General features: G+C 39.2%; 3 protein-coding genes across 3 annotated transcripts; 1 reads left to right on the top strand and 2 right to left on the bottom strand.

The window, feature by feature from the left end:
- LOC113030940 (palmitoyltransferase ZDHHC20-like) lies at window positions 1–7,037 on the bottom strand. The gene is made up of 12 exons (XM_026182745.1): window positions 6,886–7,037; window positions 5,785–5,811; window positions 5,572–5,666; window positions 5,366–5,486; window positions 4,887–4,956; window positions 4,528–4,560; window positions 2,783–2,903; window positions 2,355–2,487; window positions 2,121–2,247; window positions 1,698–1,784; window positions 1,530–1,609; window positions 1–1,413 (listed from the first exon to the last, which is right to left on the bottom strand). Exons 1-12 carry the CDS (start codon window positions 7,001–7,003, stop codon window positions 1,370–1,372), a joined length of 1,056 nt encoding a protein of 351 aa, XP_026038530.1. The 5' UTR covers window positions 7,004–7,037; the 3' UTR covers window positions 1–1,369.
- A 970-nt stretch (window positions 7,038–8,007) lies between these two features.
- Window positions 8,008–14,450, bottom strand: LOC113031185 (choline-phosphate cytidylyltransferase B-like). Its single transcript, XM_026183136.1, has 8 exons — window positions 14,196–14,450; window positions 13,018–13,117; window positions 12,552–12,668; window positions 9,575–9,726; window positions 9,390–9,468; window positions 9,155–9,297; window positions 8,874–9,062; window positions 8,008–8,667 (listed from the first exon to the last, which is right to left on the bottom strand). Exons 1-8 carry the CDS (start codon window positions 14,280–14,282, stop codon window positions 8,431–8,433), a joined length of 1,104 nt encoding a protein of 367 aa, XP_026038921.1. The 5' UTR covers window positions 14,283–14,450; the 3' UTR covers window positions 8,008–8,430.
- Window positions 14,451–16,207: 1,757 nt separating this feature from the next.
- lipia (lipase, member Ia) lies at window positions 16,208–21,751 on the top strand. Its single transcript, XM_026183051.1, has 11 exons — window positions 16,208–16,390; window positions 16,696–16,774; window positions 17,961–18,331; window positions 18,405–18,513; window positions 19,232–19,333; window positions 19,438–19,527; window positions 19,609–19,773; window positions 19,927–20,016; window positions 20,618–20,726; window positions 20,817–21,002; window positions 21,122–21,751. The coding sequence occupies exons 2-11, from the start codon at window positions 16,717–16,719 to the stop codon at window positions 21,204–21,206; spliced, it is 1,365 nt and encodes a 454-aa protein (XP_026038836.1). The 5' UTR covers window positions 16,208–16,390; window positions 16,696–16,716; the 3' UTR covers window positions 21,207–21,751.
- Window positions 21,752–21,837: the final 86 nt, after the last annotated feature.

Here is a 21,837-nt window from a genome sequence, read left to right as displayed (position 1 = left end):
TATAGTTGTATTACATTTATTGTTACATAGCAATCATTAAGCAGCATGAACAATTTCGTAATAAAATAAAAAGCATCTTTTTTTCAAACAGGCAGCAACTCCAGGTGCCTGTTGTTAAGTTAACTGACATCGGTCATTGAACTTCTGTGAGTCACTAATCATGTAGGCTAAAAGTAAAATCAGTCAATCATGTTTTATTGTGCTACACATCACATACTCCAAAAGGAAGGTAATATAAGGAAACAATGGCGGGCAGTAAAGAGTGAAGAAAGGTTGTGACACCTTTGGATCACTGGTATAAACTCCACTTCTATCGAGCTTTAGGCTCAAGGACATAATTGCCTGTTCTTTATGACTTTTTTTTTTATTGTGGTGTTTTTTTTATGTTCTGTGCTTTTGAAACTTAAATTTCTTTGAAAGTGGTGGACACAAACAGAAGACACTTCAAATAGATTCGTGTTAATATAGAAATACAAAGGATGTTAGTTCTGTAGATGAAGAAGGAAATCACTTGTATTAATGTCTTTTTGAAAATAAATAAAATGTGATTTACAAATAAATACATAGAAAGACAAAGCAATTAATTTATAAAACAGGACAAATTACAGATAATTATAGTGCAATGAAAAATCTACCTGATCATCTTGGAATTATGGGAGACCTGTTGGCTTTCAAGTATCCGGATTGAGATTAAACCATTTCAACAAGCATTAAACTGGATTTGGTCATTTAAGTTTTAGCATTTATCATCTTTATGTTTTTCCTATCAAATATATTATGAAATGAAAAATAAATATTTTAAAGTGTAAACAGAAAGACCTTCAAATATTTACAAATATGTAAACTAAATTTGAGACCATCTGATAACAGACTGCTGCTAATTGCATTGTGCTTGAAGTTCACCTTATAAGACACACACACACACACACACACACATTATTTCAGATGAAAATCAACATACAAACCTTTTGCTCTGCAATTAGTGATTAAGAGGTTGATTAATACTGATAAAGGATGACTCTCTAGATGAAATCTTAAACATAAAACAGACAAAGACAAACATTGGCTCCCGCATTTTGGGGATTATTTGAATGTCTTTGGTTTATCTTAAAGACATCTCCTTCCCTGAATCTCTTCTGCTTCAGACTGGTGCAGTCTATGAGGTCACTGTAGAGGCTCTTTCTACATGATAGCAATATTGTTGCTGTGCTCTTTCAAAGCACGCTGGATGAGGAATGGTCCATGTAATAAAAACAAATACAAAACATGTGGTTTGAGGCTGCATCAAAGCTTAAAATGAAGGTCTAGGATGACTCCCGTTGAGGTGATGATACTCCTGGTTTAAGGCATCGTAGTTGAGATATGTTGTCTACTGCTCCTTCTCTATTGTCACAGAGACAGTCTGTCCGCCATCTAAAAGGAAACAGTATACACAAAAGATGTCTCAGGATGGGTTGTTTATTGAGCACAAACAAAAGCAATTAGGACACAAAAGCATGAAATTGTGAGAAAGGGCATAAGTAACATACTCATTTTCTCTTTGCTGCCATCTTCTGTGTGCTGAACATTATTGCTAAGGACATGCGGGTTAGCTTCTCCATCAGCAGGACTACAATTAAAGTCAAACAGAAATTAATTCAAAGTAAATAAAATTGAAGCCTCTGATATTGAAGATTTGAAAGAAATAGAAAACTTACCCTTTGCCATTCTGCTGGAGGACACTGTTTGCTTGCTCAGGATCTATCTGTACCAATCTGGTGACAAAGGAATGCCCATCTCCCTGACTGAAAATACAGAGAAAAAAAAAATATATCTTCATTGTTTTTTTTGTTTTTAAATATATTTCTGACACTCCATGAAAGTAACTTTAATTAAAAAAGCTGGATAGGTCTGTTAGTACAAAACCAATTACCCTCCCATACTGAGTAGGCATGCACTAACACCATCTGCATGCGTACATCATTTATTCTGACTGATATGAAGTGGGTGAAAGTTTGGGCGTGCATCAGCTTTTGCCCCTTCACTTTGACTCTGTGATCCATTTTGTTAGTGACCATTTATGGAACTTATCGGACGATCCATTTTTAGTGACAAAGCATATCACATGAGAGTAGACTCACCTTGAGAAAACAGGGAAAAACCAGTACTTTGCCTGGTCTCCAAACACCTCAGCTACATTTCTGCTAAATCCCAGAGAAAACCCATTTTTATCCGGCCCATTTGTGAAAAAAGGAGCCCTAAAAGCCTCTAAAAATGGAGGGGAAACAAACAAACAAAAAACGACAAGAGTTAGCCAGTGGTGTTTTTTGTAGAAGTGGAATTAAACAAAGTATGTATTTATAGTATTAATTTACCTATAGTGGTCCTGTTCTTTCCCACGAGCCACAGATGGTATCCGAGAAGTGACACGATGCTGATGAAGAACAAGGCCGCCACAAAGAACAGAAACAAGATATGGAATTTGGCGTGGGTGTCAGGCAGCTGTTTCTTTAGAATGAAGGGAAAAAACAAAACACACTTTTAGCTGATTAATCGTGACAGTCCTGAGTCCAATTATGTGGAAAATGAAACAAATTGATACTACTTTGTTTCCTCAGTACAACAAAGTCTTGCATGGAAATAAAATACTGTTTCACTGCTGGACTATGTGACAGGACCCACTGTCTTGTGTAAAGTGTGCTGCAGAGAATCCCCTAAAAATAGCAACAGGTTGATACTGATACACGTGGTGTTCACACCACTAAATGTCATGCAAACACCACGAGGAGGTTCATGTACTTACGGTCCAGAATTTGATGAAATACTGGATGACTGTTGCACAAATCACTACACAGTAGAGTGACGCATAGGACAAAAACAGGACAAAGTACTTGTAGTTTGAGAATCCAACACAGTTATTCACCCTGAAAGAAGATGACACCACAACAACAGGAAGGAGAAAAAAAAAGGAAAGAAAAAAAAGAAAGGGGGTGCTGAATAACATTATGACAATAGCCATGGAAAATATAGCTGAGATTATGTATGTATGTATGTATGTATGTATGTCCATCTTTTTTCCCCTCCCCCAATTTCTCCTAGTGGACCCAACCTTTGCATAAACATTGTGATGTACCAACATCTATATGAGTTATACAAATACTTTATACAAACCCAGTAATCATATATATTTGCAAATTTGACTGTTTTATTGAGCACCAAATCTCAAATTAGACTGTTTGTATCACAATACAACATATCATAGTGTCATACCATAATGATCATAGAGTATGTATATTCAGTGTTGGGGAGTAACGGAATACATGTACCACTGTTACGCATTTAAAATACAAAATATGAGTAACTGTATTCCATTACAGTTACCGTTTAATAGGTGATATTCAGAATACAGTTACTTTGTTGAAATGAATGGATTACGCGGCGGTATTTTCCTGTTTCATAAGGCTATGCCCTCTCCACTTTTGGTTTCCACGCTGGTGGAAACCCAAAATAAAACACACATTAAGAGGCTCTAATGTCTGTGTCTCAATCTCGCGGCCCATGTCACCCCTACTTGCAGCCCGCATAATGACGTGAAGAATTTTTTTTTTTTTTTTTTAATTATTCACAAAATTTATTTAATATGAAGGCAATAGGCAGAGTGTTACAGGCATAGCCCTAAAGAATGTAGCCTCATGGACAGTGTAGTCCGTGCTGCAGGAAGAATGGCCTGCCATACCAGTTATGTGTCTGGGAGCGCGAGGAGAGAGAAAAAGAGTTGAAAAGTACGAGCTGTCACCGACCAGAAACGAGAGATGGAAGCGTGTAAATATAATAATAACCACTGCAGCCAAAAAGAGTGGGTGACAAGCCCAGTTGTAAGTAAGCCATTAAGACTCGACTGTACACTGTGTTCGTGTTTTCCTCTCAAACAATAAGTTGGAGCAGCCTTTCAACGCCTCTCTGTCTCTTGCTAGCAAAGGTGACCCAGACAACAAAGTAAAGCTAGTTTTCGGCTACGAGCCCGACATATTAGCCAGAGGTCCCTTTACGGTTTTACACCTTTACGGTTCGGAGCCGCGGACCCGTTTTATATACGCGCGGAATAGTTTCTATACGAGATCGCTGCAAAAAGTGCAGCCTTACATGTCCACCCTACTGTTACTCATTTTTTTATATTAAGATTTAAAAATCTAGTTGGTATTGGAATTGGTATGGCGAATAACCTTCAGTAAAAGTAATAAATCACACAGCAATAGCACATTCATGTAGTTGTAAAAAGCACGATAATATATTAAGTAATCCAAAGTGTTCAGAATACGTTACACTCACTGAGTAACGGAATACGTTACAAAATACATTTTGGGGCATGTATTCTGTAGTGGAATACATTTTAAAAGTAACCTTCTCAACACTGTGTATATTCCCACTATGCACTGCAAAGTGGGGTTTGATAGTAATATTAACAACAGTAATAAGACTAATGTTCAATTAATGTTCAAGAATTTAAACAAAGAAGTTTAATCGCAAAGTAAAAACAGAATATCATACCAGGGGCAGTGATGGTCCATTTTCAGCACACACCTTGAAAAAAAAGCAAGAAGAACAATGTGCATCCTATCAGTACCATCCAGTATATACCAACATATTGATCTTTTCACTGACCCAGTAAACAAAAACAACACATTTGATAAACCCTTATTAAGATATTAGTTTTCCATATTATCACTTTCCTAAAAAAAAAACCAAAAAAACAAACAAACAAAAAAAAAAAAACACACACATTTAAAAGTATTCTGTAACGTTTCCTGAATTTCTATTGCCAGAAGAAACTACTTTAGGGTGGATGTTTTAAAAAGATCTTATTCAGGAATGTGTTGATAAAGTGTGGACACTTAGAGAGGACTCACATTTCACAGGTTGAACAGTGATGGCAGCGATCAGGCTTGATTACCTGACAGAAGTCGCAGTATCTGATGGCTAGAGAGAGAGAGAGAAAAAAAAAAAAAATTAACTGTATACGTGCTGGATATTCTTAAAGCATATTCGTTAAATCCCCCTGTGAATCCAAGCGGGTCACATCCTGACTTTTAATTAGCAGGGGAGCCAGAAGAGAAAGCAAGGTGCACCTGAGTCTAATTAACCCTCCTGACACAGGCTTTTCCGTAAACACAGCACAGACAAGCCTAGTATGTATTAAACTGAGAAACAACCAGAGAAGACATGTGATTGTCATTTGTAATGCTTTTGCAATGTTGATGGCTGATGATGAAAACTTTTGTGCACTTCCTCTTTTGTCAGAGCAACATTTTGCTAACAGAGTTTTCCCTGATGGTGTGTAAAACAAAACAAAGCACAGTCACTTACTACACTGTATCTAAAGCCATACCTCCTCCAGTTGTGCGTGTGTACACGGGTAAATTCCTCGCCACTTTCTTCAGAATCTCTTGTTGGGCCTCAGCTCGCTCTTCTCTCTCATACAGCTCCTTCTCTGCCCTGGGTAGACTGAACTGACAACAGAAAAAGAAAAGTGTTCAGTGTTTTGTTTATTTCCTCTCTTCCGCTAAGCGAGGAGTGTGACAGAAGCAAACTTACTGCTTTTGAGGGATTGGCTGGTTTGGACCAGATAGTTTTCCAGTAAGCCCATATGAACATGGCGAGGAAAATGTGAAAGATAACCAAGTAGCTGACTGTTGTAGAAAAAAAGAAAAGAGGGATCCTTAGCGGGAGAGAAATAACAGCATCAAATATGAGTGAGTGAGTGTGTGTGTGTGTGTGTGTGTGTGTGTGTGTGAGGGCAATACTTACTTCGTTCAGCATTATTTGGGATTGTATCTATAGGAAGAAGGTAAAGTATATGTGTATATATTAGTTAGGAGTAATACATGACTACACATCCCCCACTTCTCTTTCTCTTCCTCACACCATGTTGCAGCAGCCTGGCACGGCCAGCAGTGACCCACCCACAACAGAGAGCTTTGTTTAAGCATCAGCAGGGATGTCCCTGTCCTGACCACAGCCGCAACACAGAGACATGCTGATACTGGTCTCATCAGCTCCCGCCTGAATCAAACTATTTAACTTAGCGTCTGTGTGTGGGAGCAGCACAAATCACACGACACACAACTTATTAAAAACTGCTGAAAAAAAATAGCATAAACACTTAGGACTTACTCAGGAACGCGCCAAATAAATTATGTTTACTAGAATTCAAGTTACAATTACAGAATCCACTCCTGGAAGTTAAATATGTAAAACGGGTACAAACAAATACAAATCAAATTCCCTTTTTTTTTTCTCCTGAAACGACAAGTTGTTAAAATGTAATATTGAAAAATCATTTTTAAACTGCTCAAAATATGTTTAATTACAGATAAATACACACTAATAGCATCAAAAAGTCACGGACTAGATTTTAAAGCTGGCTCGGAAGCACCTCATTTATTGACACCCCAAAACTATATAAAATAACAATAACAACAACAACAACAACAGCAGCTAGTAAATATATCTAGTAAACTCAGAAAGTTTTAACATGATTAAGCAACACACAAACGACAAACCCTTTCACAGTCAATCCACTTTTCTATTTTTATGATATCCGTTATTTGACCCATTACGTCTGCCCTAATGGAGTGATTAATTATTAACGGAGAAAAGTAGTTCCTCTCACTGGAGGGGAAGAAAAAAGTAGACAAACGAAGCTGTCATGAAGAAAAATAACAATTTATGTAAAATATTTCCATGAAAAGGAGAGACAGAAATATGTGTTAATATTCGCCAAACGTTTCATCGCATTACGGAGTGTGAAGCCAGATTTTAAATCTTCAACTAGCTCATCAAAGTTTCAAACCCTGTCACTGTCAACGCACGCGGCCGCTAAAGGTTTATAAAGGTGAGCGCACTTACAGACACACAGCTCGACAACGTAGGCGTAATAGGACCAGCCGACGACCAGGTTAATAAACAGGACAGGTACCCAATTCAGAGCCCGTTTACAGCACCTGAGTGCGTGAGAGGGCGCCATCTTTAATCCGTGTTTGACATTAGCTGACGGTGACGTCACAACCACGGCTTTTAAATGGTCCAGCCAAAGATGCATTAGGCTCAAGATACTTCACCGCAGTGCAGGCGACGAGGAACGGAACGTGGATGTTTTAGTTGTTCAAAAAGTGAAATTTAAGTATATTTTTAACGCGCCGTTCGTAATCATTCCTCTCAGCAGAGAAACAGTCATAATAAAACACAGTGGCAGCTAAAGTTGAGGTCTTCTTAGGGCGTATTGAAGCATGTCAGCCTGTTAACCCACAACATTGAAATCATGACTCTCACAATCTTTGGCTAGTTAGTTTCCTCGTGATATGCTCAGACTTTTGTATTTATGAGTAAGAATATGTTGAAAATAAACAAAAAACAAGCAATTTTAGGCCACTCATTAGGTTTAGTAAACCAGAAAAAAAGTCAAACAGAATAGGTCAAAGGTTTCATTTGTTTGTTCATTTATTATTTTGTCCAGCTGGGGGCAGAGAAACACAATGCTGTGTGAAGTTGTGGAGCACAGTTAACCATTGTTTTGGAGCTCGGTGTCTGTCCACCTGTTTGCAATTAAGTAATTTTAGTCTCCACTCCTAATTTGCTAGATGCCTTAATTGTCTTTCTCTTTTTTATTGATTCTTTTTTTCGCTTGGTGCTAGCTGGGCAAGACGGGTGTGTGAATAAGAGGGAGGCGGGAGTTTAAATACCTGGGGTTAGCCATTTAAAGCAATGGACAGTGCACAAAAGAACTGAAGAAGCGAATGTTGGTGAATGCAATTATCCTGTCTTATTCCCCCCCAGGGTGCCCCTCCCTGATCGTTTTTCTACCGGAGGTTTCTTCCTGTTAAGAGGGTTTTTCCTTCGTAATGTTGCCAAATGCTCGCTCATAGAGGCTTATTTGATTATTAAGGTTTTTTACTTCTTATTTACTTCTTTTTACTTTGGGAGAGTGATAAGAAGGAAATTGTTAAATAAATACATTCTGTGACTGACCTCTTTTATTTCTATAAAACTGCTTAAACCTTTATTTATTAAGTCTTCCTTACACCATCATGAAATTGCCTTAGTTTGCCAATACAAAGCAAAAGTTTCAGTGTAGTACATTACAGTTTTAGGTGGAGAACCTCACCGACACTCAAGATTTTTATTGTTTTGAAGATGAGCATGTGCTCCATTACATTTAGTGTTGTATGAAAGAAACACAAATGATAATACAAGATGACATCCAAACAAAATTTTAATGTTGTTTTTCTTTTCTTTTCTGTACACACACATTATGTACATGACGTTGGACTTAAATACACCCCTAATAAATTAAATATTTTCATTTTTAGTTGCTAGTTATAATTAATAGCCTCCTTTCAGAACATTTTCTTCCAAATGAATGGCAAATAGACTGCAAGAGGACAAATGAGGAGCTCATTGTGCATGCTTGCTGTTTATAGAGGCAACTTTCGGTGACGAGCGTGAACGTCTCCCCTTTTTAGTTGAAGAGTGGGAAGATGGAGAGGAAGGTGGGGAGGCAGTTGCAGAAGAGGGGGTGGAGTCAGAAGAAACTGAGCGTCTTCTGGTGGGACTGCTGCTTGGTGAGCCATGGGGCGAAGAGTAGGGTGACAGGGCCTGGAGCATACGGCCACTTCTCTCCTGAATTGCATGCTAAACAAGGGCAGACACAGATCAGATTTTCACTGTGTGTAATGCTATGTTCTGTTGCAGTGATTTAAAGAATGCCTCTTGTGATTCAGTTTATGAAGACGTGCTTGTTTTTGCTCACACACAGACTTTTTTCTAGTTAAGAAGACTGAAATTAAATCTTGTGCTACAGTTAGTGTGTGACGTTTTTATGGTGAGAGTGAACATACCCATGCTCCATCTGGTCCGAAAAGCTCCAGAAAGTTGCCAATGAATTCCCGTGACTTCTCTTCCCATTTGTGGATGAGGTCCTGGCTCTTCTCTTCCACCCTGTAGACAAAATGTTTCGACTTTTCCTCCACCGTACGGACTGTCTCTTTCATCTTGTCCACCTGGTTCTGGAGCCGGTACTTTTTCTCCTGAAATAAAGTAAGGTGCATTTGTGTCTAATTTTGTATTTACAGCCTTTTTTTTCCTTTTAAGTTTGATTAAAAATGAAATATTTTCTTACATTAATGAAGCCAACATTTAGCTCACGGGCTGTGTAGCCTCTTTGCAGGTTGCGTCTGACATACATGTCGTAATTACGAACGATACGAGTGATCAGATCGGATGTGGAGATGCCCTCCGTCCTCTGAGTGGCCACAAACATTCCTGACATGAACACACAAATACTTTAAATATGTGTAATTAATTATGAGAAAGAAGACAACTAGAATTTATTTTAACGTTGCATGAATCTTCACCTGCTTCCTTGATGTGTTTGTAGACGTCCTCTGATCCAGCGGAGGTGTAAGGTATATCATCATGGGCCACAAAGTCAATCTATGAATGCAACAGAACGGTCTACAGACAGTTTGGACACTGTATAGCTTTAACACTTTATGACATTATAGGAAGCTGTGTTTAAAGTTACTGTGTGACCTTTGACCTTATGTTTCTTGAGGAATTCTGGTGTAAGACTCCAGGGTGCATCCCGCACTACCTCGTCAACGTAACGGCAGTGCCTGAGGGCTTCGTAGCGTTCGTCCTCTGTCATCACCGTATAGCCCTTAAACTTGTGAGTGAGTTCATCGCTGCACACTAGGAACACAGAGATTTTCAGTGCTTGCCTCCTTCCTGATTTCTTTTTTCTTTTTTTTCCATATTTGCCACACTGACATGTTTCAGATCATCAAACTAATTTTAATACTGGACAAGTTAACCTGAGTAAATACATAATGCAGTTTTTAAATGATGTTTTCGTTTATTAATGGTAAAAAGCTATCCGACCTTATCTGGCCCTGTGTGAAGAAGTAATTTTTCCATAAACAATGAAGCATTAAGATCAGTCTTTCACTATGGAGGAATTTGGGTCCACTCTTCTTTGCAGAATTGTTTGAATTTGGCCACACTGGAGGATTTTCTACCATGAATGGCCCGTTAAACGTTATGCCACGGCAGATTGTTTCGGATCACTGTCCTACTGCATAACCTAAGTGAGCTTTGGGAAACAAACTACAGGGAGTGCAGAATTATTAGGCAAGTTGTATTTTTGAGGAATAATTTTATTATTGAACAACAACCATGTTCTCAATGAACCCAAAAAACTCATTAATATCAAAGCTGAATGTTTTTGGACGTAGTTTTTAGTTTGTTTTTAGTTTTAGCTATTTTAGGGGGATATCTGTGTGTGCAGGTGACTATTACTGTGCATAATTATTAGGCAACTTAACAAAAAACAAATATATACCCATTTCAATTATTTATTTTTACCAGTGACACCAATATAACATCTCCACATTCACAAATATACATTTCTGACATTCAAAAACAAAACAAAAACAAATCAGCGACCAATATAGCCACGTTTCTTTGCAAGGACACTCAAAAGCCTGCCATCCATGGATTCTGTCAGTGTTTTGATCTGTTCACCATCAACATTGCGTGCAGCAGCAACCACAGCCTCCCAGACACTGTTCAGAGAGGTGTACTGTTTTCCCTCCTTGTAAATCTCACATTTGATGATGGACCACAGGTTCTCAATGGGGTTCAGATCAGGTGAACAAGGAGGCCATGTCATTAGTTTTTCTTCTTTTATACCCTTTCTTGCCAGCCACGCTGTGGAGTACTTGGACGCGTGTGATGGAGCATTGTCCTGCATGAAAATCATGTTTTTCTTGAAGGATGCAGACTTCTTCCTGTACCACTGCTTGAAGAAGGTGTCTTCCAGGAACTGGCAGTAGGACTGGGAGTTGAGCTTGACTCCATCCTCAACCCGAAAAGGCCCCACAAGCTCATCTTTGATGATACCAGCCCAAACCAGTACTCCACCTCCACCTTGCTGGCGTCTGAGTGGGACTGGAGCTCTCTGCCCTTTACCAATCCAGCCACGGGCCCATCCATCTGGCCCATCAAGACTCACTCTCATTTCATCAGTCCATAAAACCTTAGAAAAATCAGTCTTGAGATATTTCTTGGCCCAGTCTTGACGTTTCAGCTTGTGTGTCTTGTTCAGTGGTGGTCGTCTTTCAGCCTTTCTTACCTTGGCCATGTCTCTGAGTATTGCACACCTTGTGCTTTTGGGCACTCCAGTGATGTTGCAGCTCTGAAATATGGCCAAACTGGTGGCAAGTGGCATCTTGGCAGCTGCACGCTTGACTCTTCTCAGTTCATGGGCAGTTATTTTGCGCCTTGGCTTTTCCACACGCTTCTTGCGACCCTGTTGACTATTTTGAATGAAACGCTTGATTGTTCGATGATCACGCTTCAGAAGCTTTGCAATTTTGAGACTGCTGCATCCCTCTGCAAGATATCTCACTATTTTTGACTTTTCTGAGCCCGTCAAGTCCTTCTTTTGACCCATTTTGCCAAAGGAAAGGACGTTGCCTAATAATTATGCACACCTGATATAGGGTGTTGATGTCATTAGACCACACCCCTTCTCATTACAGAGATGCACATCACCTAATATGCTTGATTGGTAGTAAGCTTTCGAGCCTATACAGCTTGGAGTAAGACAACATGCATGAAGAGGATGATGTGGACAAAATACTCATTTGCCTAATAATTCTGCACTCCCTGTAATAGATGCACATTCTCCTTCAGATAGCTGAAGAAGAAACTGATAGCAGAGAGCAGAATTCAGGGTTCCTTCAAGTCTTCCAGGTAGGTCTTGAAGCAGCAAAGCAGCCCTAGACCATCACACTACCACTACCATGTGTTGATGTTCTTTTTATGAAATTGTTAGTTTCATGTCCGATGTAACAAGACTCAAACCTTCCAAAAAGTTCAAGATTTCCTTTGTCAGTGCACAGAATATTTCTCCAAAGGTTTTGGGGGGGTCATCACAATGTGAGATGAAACTTTGTTTGATTAAAACCATGACCCTGCACTTCCCCAGATGTTGTTCTGGAGTAATTTTGGTATGCTGGACACTCCTAAGAAGGGCAACTGCTTTTCCGAGTTTTCTGTATTTGTGTATAATGGCTCTCACAGTGGTTCACTGAAGTCCCAAAGCTTTAGAAATGGCTTTGTAAATCTTTCCATACTGATACTTCAGTTTTTCACTAGTTAGTCACACTTACTTTAAGATTTAACAATGGAAGTATTTTCACACACAATCAGGAAGGTTTGGAGAATGTTCTTCACTTACTGAATGAAATCATCATTTAATAACTGCATTTATATTTATTCGAGTTGTCTTTGTTTAATATTAAAATTACTTTGATGACCTGAAACATGTGAGTGTGACAAATATGCAAAAAAAAAAAAAAAAAAGATATCGGGAAGGAGGCAAATGCTTTTTCACTGCTGTGTACACGTGACTCTTTGGAGGCCTTCTCTGTCTATTTTCATGACCCTGAAGGTTAAAGAGTGTTACTTTGTGCATGCGTTACTGTGGCGAGTGAATGAAAGGCATACTTTACCTCCTACTATAAGATGAGTGTTTGGGAACACATTCTTTGCCTGCATCAGAGCTCGAGCATGTCCCGAATGGAAAAGATCAAAGATTCCATCAGCGTAGACTCTCACGGGGCGGTTAGCTAAACATGAAGGATGGTCTTTAAATGCAGTCATGTCATGACATAAAACTGGAGCAGTTTATATTTTTGCTGTTACAAATATGGAATTCTAATGACACAGTGATGCTTTTAATTGTTAGTTAATCATTATTTTGCTGATTTGTCACTCAGTCAGATTCACAGCTGTGATCAAACCCTGAATCATCAAAATAACTGGCAGTTATGTAACAATGCTGATAATGAAATCACTTTTTTATAACTGATATCAGACAATTACAGCACAGCAAAACATCTTGGGTTAACTTTTCTTTTCCGAATTATCTTCCCTGTGTATTCAGAGTTTTTTTAAAAAGGTGGTGATAAGTGCAACCTGGTGTCCCCCTCCGTGCTTGAGCAATGGTGAGCTTGTCATGTGGGATATCAGATTCAAAACCTGTAGACTTGGCAAAATCTGCTGGCTCCCGTGGAGTCTGAACACAAAGACCAGATGGAGACATTCAGATACAGTTGGTGCAAAAAGTCATCTGTTCTCAAAATCATTTCAATTTTACAGGTCGCCAGAATACATTATATGACACAAAACTATGTGTAATTATTGACGAAACATGTTCCCTCTTGCTTCATTCCTAACTGCTCGTGTTTCAAGTTTATCCAATCTCTTGCACGTGTTCAGACTTCTGCCCAGAAGTGGATGTTATTGGTATAGTCATGTTGCATTTGATAAACACCGGGGTTCATAAAAACAGAAACTGTAAGACAGTATACAGGAACACTTTAGAAAATTAAAGCATTTAAGTGAATTACTTATAATAGAAATATATGAGATGTGGTAAGTTTGCAGGTTGTGCCTCCTCTCTGTATGATAATAACTTAAAGGTAGTTTTTTTTTAACCAATTTTAGCACATGGATGTTCAAAGATGCTATAGACTTTGTGTTGCATGCATGTCCACCTTTATCCTTTGGTGTGCTGAAAGATATACTTTAAACTCTTGATCTCTTTTTAAGTGTCTTTTGCTCCCTGAGTTGTGTTCAAATATATGATTGGTTAGTATACCAGTGCAAAATATTAATTTGACCTTGTAAACATTAGCAACATGCTCCTATGCTTCTTAATTTTTGTCTTGTATTCTGATCTCAGCCTTCATGGCTTATACACATACTGACGCACAAGCCAGCATATTTCCACATCGGACATAAATGTAAGAATTCAAATTCGAATAAATAATTATTGTTTTCGTGTTAAGTCTTTAATTCCTTTTGACATTAATGATTGCTACTGCAGACATGAGTCATGCTGTTCCACGGAGTTAATCGGTTAACTTATCCCAGTCATATAACCACAGTGGAAAAGATTACCTCAGTAATATTCAAAGCATGTTAAATAATAATGCAGTATAAGGCAGAGATATACCTCACTTCATTATAGTGTCCTCTAAATATATTCACAAAAACAAAATAAGAGGGGATCTCGTGGGGCTCCCTGTTGTTTATTATTTGAAAAACAGTGTGCAGTTGGTTCTCTTTGCTAATGACAGAAGCAGGCTTACCCTGCGAGGGCCTCCTCTTTGATTGTGCGCGGCAGCCTGTTGATGGTGCTGTCCATTGCCGCCACGGCCTCGTCTCCTGCGAGCCATCTGGGATGTTCTTTTTTCAGCCAACAATAACACTGCACAAGCCTGGTGCTCCTCTCTGTCAGCCCTACTACTGCAAGGGAAGGATCTCTAAAGCTGTGTGTCTGTTGAAGTATACATCCTATCACCCTGCCTGACCCTGATGACAGGATAACATAGCGGGCAAAGTTCAGGCCACAGTGGTAAAGGCTTTCAGAAATGTAGATTGCATTTGCAATCAATGCTGAGCTTGGAAAGACTTTCCCTTTATTTGTGCGGTGGCAGCAGCAGCATGATCCAGCGAGTGTTGATCCACTGAAAGTCCAGCTCTTTAACATTTTAGTACACATCTGTAAAAATATGCTTGCTTTTTTTTTTTTTTTACCATTTTTCAAAATTTTATTCCTTACGTTTTAACATAAAGAATAGCGGCTGCATACGTAACACTGTAATTTTTTCTGAGAAAGCCATTCAAGATAAACTATGAAGCTGTAATGGGAGGTCAGACACTACCAGCCTTTGGAACCAAACACAGGGGACAGTGAGTCCCGGCATTTCTCAGAGTTGTTAAAATTTAGCCACAGTGGCAGAAATCTGTGTATATCTTAAAATCAATAACATCCTGTCTTTCTTGTGCATTATAGCACACAATGCACATCCTGGTTTTGACATCAACTCATGCAGCTTTTTGGTGCTGAAGTGTTTCCCTATGTAACACACACAAACACGACCGTGGCTCAGGGGGTTGGGAAGCGTATCTGTAACCGGAAGGTCGCCGGTTTGATCCCCGGGCTCTCTGTCCTGGTCGTTGTGTCCTTGGGCAAGACACTTTACCCTACTGGTGTTGGCCAGAGGGGCCGATGGCGCGATGTGGCAGCCTTGCTTCTGTCAGTCTGCCCCAGGGCAGCTGTGGCTACAACCGTAGCTTGCCTCCACCAGTGTGTGAATGCGAGAGTGAATGAATAGTGGCATTGTAAAGCGCTTTGGGTGCCTTGAAAAGCGCTACATAAATCCAATCCATTATTATTATTATTATTAAAGCTGCACACGAAACATTATTTTCTACACAAAAATAAATAAAACTAAGACTTTTCAGGGAGGCTAGCTGCTAAAAAATGTTTTAGCCAGTCAGTGACTCTGTCTACTCTGTTTCAGTTCAAGTATATGAAAAACACTGACTAGTGTGATTACATAACTTTTCATTTAGTGCTAACATCTGGTCAAAGTTTCAGTTTGTCTAGCAGGCTACTTTTATGACTAATATTCCCATCAGACATCTGCCTTTTTTCTTTAACTCTGCTCTCTTTAGTTTCACTTTAACTTTGAGCTGAGCTGTTTTTGAGTAAATCCAATGATTTTGTACAAAACACATTTTAAAAGTAATGCACCTAGCGCTAAGCACTGGTGACAAGGCTGAGATAACAAGGCTGAAAGTCTCTTTGGGTGTGTGGCATGTTCAGGAGATACCAAAGATATGCAGTGATCTATATCTTTGTAATATTTGTAAGGTATTTAAGACTTTATCAAAAGGTCCAAATTATTTATTGTAGAACTATTTTTCTAAAGAGGAAACTTTGAGTCAGATAGTCGGTCACACAGTGGAAATTTAAGAAATGTTTCACCAAACCACAGATTGGATGATCAGCTCATACATATGTCTGCTTTTACGAATTACTGTACTGTAATCCGCAATAAAGTGTTGGGAAATCTTTAACTATTTTATGGAGGTGAGCTCATAATGAACAACTGGCCTTGGTTTTCCAGAAGTGACTTATGGAAAATCCCTTGAACATGTTTCACTTTCATTGTTATTCCTCCCTGATAAATCGCAGCACTTTGAAAAACAAATGCTAGATTTTTGGTTCCAGATCAGAATAATCTCAGTCAGCAACAAGCATAACCGGTGTGATCACACAGGAAGGGGGAGCGATTTCATGGGAATTTCTCACCTGTGAACACAATGACCTGGGGTAAGGGGGTGTGGTTATCTATGCGAAAGCATGCTGGGCGGGAGCATTGCTGTGCTGTTCCTCTCACTTCCTGAACTGAAGGCCTCCAAATATGTGGAGGTACAAACGCAGGATAACCTAACATTCAGGAGCTTTGACACACCACGTTACCCTGCATTGAAGGTAAGACTCTGATTACAATAAAAACATTTCATATTCTTACATTCTTTGGAGAAAGGCAGAACCTGTACTATACAAAAGGCGTGCTCTATAAATCACCAGTCTCAGGGTGTTCAAGGAGCAAACACATATTTTTCTGCTCTTTTCTGACTCCTGTTTGGTAGATGAGTAACCAATTAAGGATACAGTGTAAAGTATTCGAGAAAGAGAACCGTCTGTTTTGTTTGTGTGGTTATATTATGAACAGGATAATGTTTGAAATGTCTTTTTATGTAATAGTCTGATCTAGACTGATTAATCTATTTCAGTTTAAAGTGCCCGTGTAAAGCATGCTCCTGTGGCAGTATCTGATAACCTTTCTGCTGGTTACTGTTCAAATATGCAAAGGTAGGAAACAAATCATGAAAATGTAAATGGCTTTCTTTACATATCAGCTGTGTGTGTGTGTGTGTGTGTGTGTGTGTGTGTGTGTGTGTGTGTGTGTGTACAGTGTTTGCACACACGTACAGCTGTGGTCACAAAACATATGACAAAAATGTATCACAAGTTTTCAGTCAAGCAGCATTTGAGGAAATGCTGTTTCTTGGAATTAGTTAAGGGTCCTCTTCTAATTTGACTGTAAGTGGAGTCACTGCTGATGTGCAACTGTTACTGAAAAACACATTTCTGTACTTTTCTTTTCATCTTAGTAAATAACCATCTTGTCAGTGATAAAATCTTTAAACAATCGAATAATCTAGATATCATTTCAAGTTCTTACAAAGTCCGTGTCTAAAATATGCATTTGCTTAGCAGTAGATAGTTATATGTACAGAGGTGTGTCCTGAGCTTGGGTGCAGTAAGTTTCAGTGAGTCAGTGCGACATGAAAACTTGTAATGAGGAACAATGAACTACACACTGAAACCAGTAGTACTGATGTCACAAGATGACATCAGCACAATGTTGGTTTGAGATATTATACAAACACGCTTTCGGCACTAAGTGATCACAAAAAAATGGTTTGCATGCTTTAGTCACACTGATGTTAAATCTCTTATGAGAAACATGTGGCCAAGGTAGCAGCGATACAAATTCAAAACCCGTTAAAAATGCAGTATTAAAAGACAAGATCTACAACAGCAACAATATCTATGCTGGTCAGATCCATAAAGGTCCCACAAATTACATGAGACACACACTGGATATGAGGAATGGAAGTAGTCACTGTGATGTCAGGTTTGAGGCCTTGATTTTGGGGTTCTGCCCTGTTTTAAATCATTTGTAGAATTCACAATGAAGCAAGCAGCAGTATTTAACAAGTAACTCCTCCAAAAGGCTCCAACACTGAGTCAATGAATTGGAGATGTCCAATTCATTGACTCAGTATATGTATATATATATATATATATATATATATATATATATATATATATATATATATATGACACATGCCTCTCAAGATGGCGCAAAGTTTAGACGTATAGTATTTAGATGTTGTGCAATCTTTCCCATGCAATGTCTGCAGAGATCAATTACATAATATCTTATTTACCTGAATGCATCTGTCTTGTTTTGTTTTTTATCTCTCACCAGCTGAGAAATGCGATGAATTTACCGATCTGAATCTTGGTCACTCAATCATTGGTACCAGCCTCAAAGTTCGGTTGTTGCTATACACTAGATTAAATGGGACATGTGGTACCCTTATGTCCCACACCGACCTGTCTGCCTACCCCCAATTTAATGCGTCAAAACCGACCACCTTCATCATTCATGGGTATCGGCCCACTGGATCTCCACCGAACTGGCTCAATAAGCTCACTGAGCGTCTGCTGGTCAGGAAAGACATAAACGTTATAGTGGTAGACTGGAACTACGGTGCTGCGACTCTGAAATATTGGGAAGCAGTGAAGAACACACGCAAAGTAGCATCCAACATCACAGCTTTGATTAATATGTTGCAGGTATGGCAAGTTGTCTGATTTCAAATGTCAGAGTGTGTAGTGTCTAGCGATTCTAAAACTGATATTTTTTCAGGAGCACGGAGCCGATCTGAGCTCCATCCACATGATTGGTGTCAGTCTAGGAGCTCACATATCAGGCTTTACGGGCGCTAACTTGAAGGGAGAAATTGGAAGAATAACAGGTAAGAGTGGCACTTACATTGACGTCACTTCCACTTCCTGATATAGAATTAAAACCTGAAGTGGTATTTTTACTTGTTTTAAATCCCTCTAAAACAGGCCAATAGTAAAGCGAGCCTAATTTATGTTTCAGGTCTTAAGAACAATCTTATTTGACTCAATCTAAAGGAGAAGAAAACTTCTTAAGAACTTGTCCCATTGAGAAGTTTGCATGACGTTTGGAAGCTGACGTGCTTAAGGGTGACATTTTGTAGTGGCTCTTGACTGAGCTTTTAATTCCTAGATTTCCAACTTTAGAAGTCACTAATAGCAAAAGGAGATAAAGCCACTGGTGCTGAAGGGTTTAATAAAAGTTGCAGAGTGTATGAACAATGTGTTATTTGTCATGGTTGAGTTGTGGACTCAAAGGAACATACCGTGCTTCGGGTTTTGCCTGGGTTGGAGTCACCATGAAAAAAGCGGCACAGTTTTGGTAAAATTCCCTGAGGAGAGATGACGTTCAAAGATCACGCTAATTCTCTGGAGGCTCACTGAGAATATCGGGTTTAAAACAGCAGGGAAAAACTGTCACATGAAAAAAAAGATACGTAGAAAAAAATGAGAAAAGGAGACAGCTATGAAGGTCAGCTGGGATAAGCGCTCGTCCTAGGTGTTGTCGGAATATTTAAGTGAGGTCAACATTCTGTTTTCGACTGATGTTTTCTACTGTGATGTTTGCAGCACTGGATCCTGCTGGGCCAGGGTTCAAAGGCAAAAACCCAGAGGACCGACTGGACTCTTCAGATGCACAGTTTGTGGATGCCTTGCACACAGACATGGATTGTCAGTCAATCACCTTATTTATTATTATGAAGAATTTCTTTTCTTTACACAAAACAGGCATACACGTTGTGTATGTGTGTCAATTTGTTATTGTTATATTACAGTGCTGGGTTTCAGGGAACCTTTAGGTCACATTGATTTCTACGCCAATGGAGGAGCAGACCAACCCGGCTGCCCAAAGACTATTTTCTCAGGTAAGATCAGTAAGTTTAAGAAACTTTTGGTATAAAGAACTGAACTTTATGTTAACAATTTACTTTCTCATCCCTGAAAAGGACAGTATTTTAAATGTGACCACCGGAGATCGGTGTTCCTCTTCATTGACTCTATAAATGCCACATGTACCAGCAGGACCTACCCCTGCTCGTCCTATAAAGACTTTCTGGATGGCAAATGCTTAACCTGCAGTCAGTTTGGTAATGCTGGATGTCCTATTTTAGGTTGGTGATGAAAAACACACAGATTAAATTTTCTGTCAACTAACAGGCAGTTACGAAAATCCAAATATGCACATTTTGCCAGTTTGTATTTTATTTCTTTAGATTTTACAGTGTATTATTCAGCACTGACACAGGTGTTTTAACCTAACCCAGGTTATGACGTCATAAAATGGAAAGACATCCTGCTGGAACAGAACCAAACAAAGGCCTACTTCAGAACAAACGAAAAATCTCCATACTGCAGTGAGTAACAGTTTACTAATGATCAGTAAGCTATAAAAAAAAAATCCTTAATTTCAATACAGCATACAATCTGATTGTCAGCCTGCACTGCCACCTAGTGGTAGAACTATACTTTTCTCAATGGTTTAACACATTTTAATGTGCCACTTTATTAGGTACACCTGTTCAACTTGTTATTAAAGCAAATATTTAATTAGTCAATCACATGACAGCATCTCGGTGCATTTATTACATTTGCCAGAGGTCAGAGTAGAATGACCAGGCTGATTTGAGCTGTTAGGAAAGCAACAGTAACCACTCTTTACGAATAAAGGTATGCAGAAAAGCATCTCTGAATTCGCAACATGTCAGACCAAATGGGCCACAGCAACAGAATCAGAAAGTCTTGGACCAAAATCTCAGAGGAATGTTTCCAGCACCTTGTTGATTCTATGCCATGAGGAATTTATTTGTTTATTTATTTTTTTATAAAAAATCTAAATGAACAGTTATGTTTATAACCCTTGAAATGGGGAATGAGACAGAGAAGCAAGACAGGTTAAGTGTGTTTTATAGTTCAAAACAAAAGACTTGAATTAAAAAATGTCATGTCTTTGCTCAGTGACAAACTACAGGATAGATGTGGTGATATGGAACAAGGATGTGCAGTGGGGATACTTGACTGTTAAACTTCATGGCAATGGTAAACAAGCACAGGCAACCATTGACCAGTAAGTCTCCTCTGCATATATAGCCAAGATTTGTCTTTACCTCCATGTTACTACCTTCTCTAACTAATGTATTTTTCCCCCTCATATTAGTAAATCCTTAAATTTCAAGAAGTTCACAGACACCGAGCTGTTGGCTGCGTTTGACAAAGACATTCAGTGGGTGGAAAAGGTGTCTGTTAAATTCTCCACTGGGAATGTATTGCAGCCCAAACGTAAGCTCAGAATTCTCCGAATCCGTCTCAAAAACCTGGAACCTAAAGGGAATAAAGCACAGGGGTATGCAAAAATTTTACCTTTAAGAAATGACACGCAGCATCAGCTGGTTTCTTTGTTGAAGCACTTCTTATATCTCCCAGCTGTAGATTTACCGACGTGTCTGGTTTTTCCCCTCACAGGCCTCTGTGTCGATATGACGTCCTTCTCGAGGAGAACAAAGAGGTCACCTTCAGGCCAATTCCCTGTGAAGAATCCAACTTCTAAAGGGGAGAAAAATTGCATAACATTTCACTGCATGTATGGAGAGAGATTCGGCTGATTCTACAGTTCTTCCAGAATTGTTCATGAAAAGACCAGCACTGCTAAAACAAAACAAAATAACACAATGTTGCCTCACAGTAAGAAGGTCTATGTTTGAGCCAACTGGCTCGCTGGGACTTTTATGTGCAGTTTGCACTGTCCCACAGTTATTTGGGGGTTGGGTTAACTGGTGATTGAGTCTAAGTTGGCTGTCGGTGTAACTTTGAGTGTGGACTGTTGTCCGTCCCTGTTGTTAATGCGATAGACTGGTTGGCCCCCTGCACCTCTGAACTGGATAAGTGGAAGATGGATGACTAGACCAGTAATGTGAATTAGACAGATTATCTGTCACAAATGAGTGAAAAAATACTAACATATTTACCTTTTTTGATAGAAAAGTAGGGCTGTCAACGTTAACGTGGCGTCACGATTAACGCGATTAACGCTCCAGATGGGTGAATTGTGTTAAAATGGGTGTAGCTCAGGTGGCAGAGCAGGTCAGCCACTAATCAGGAGGCCGGTGGTTCGATCCCAGGCTGCCTCCTGGCTGGGCAAGATACTAACCCCATGTTTGCCTACTGGTGGTGGTCAGAGG

The sequence above is a fragment of the Astatotilapia calliptera genome, chromosome 10 (genome assembly GCF_900246225.1).
Source record: "Astatotilapia calliptera chromosome 10, fAstCal1.2, whole genome shotgun sequence".
Lineage (NCBI taxonomy): Eukaryota > Metazoa > Chordata > Actinopteri > Cichliformes > Cichlidae > Astatotilapia > Astatotilapia calliptera.
This window is presented reverse-complemented; position numbering and strand designations above follow the sequence as displayed.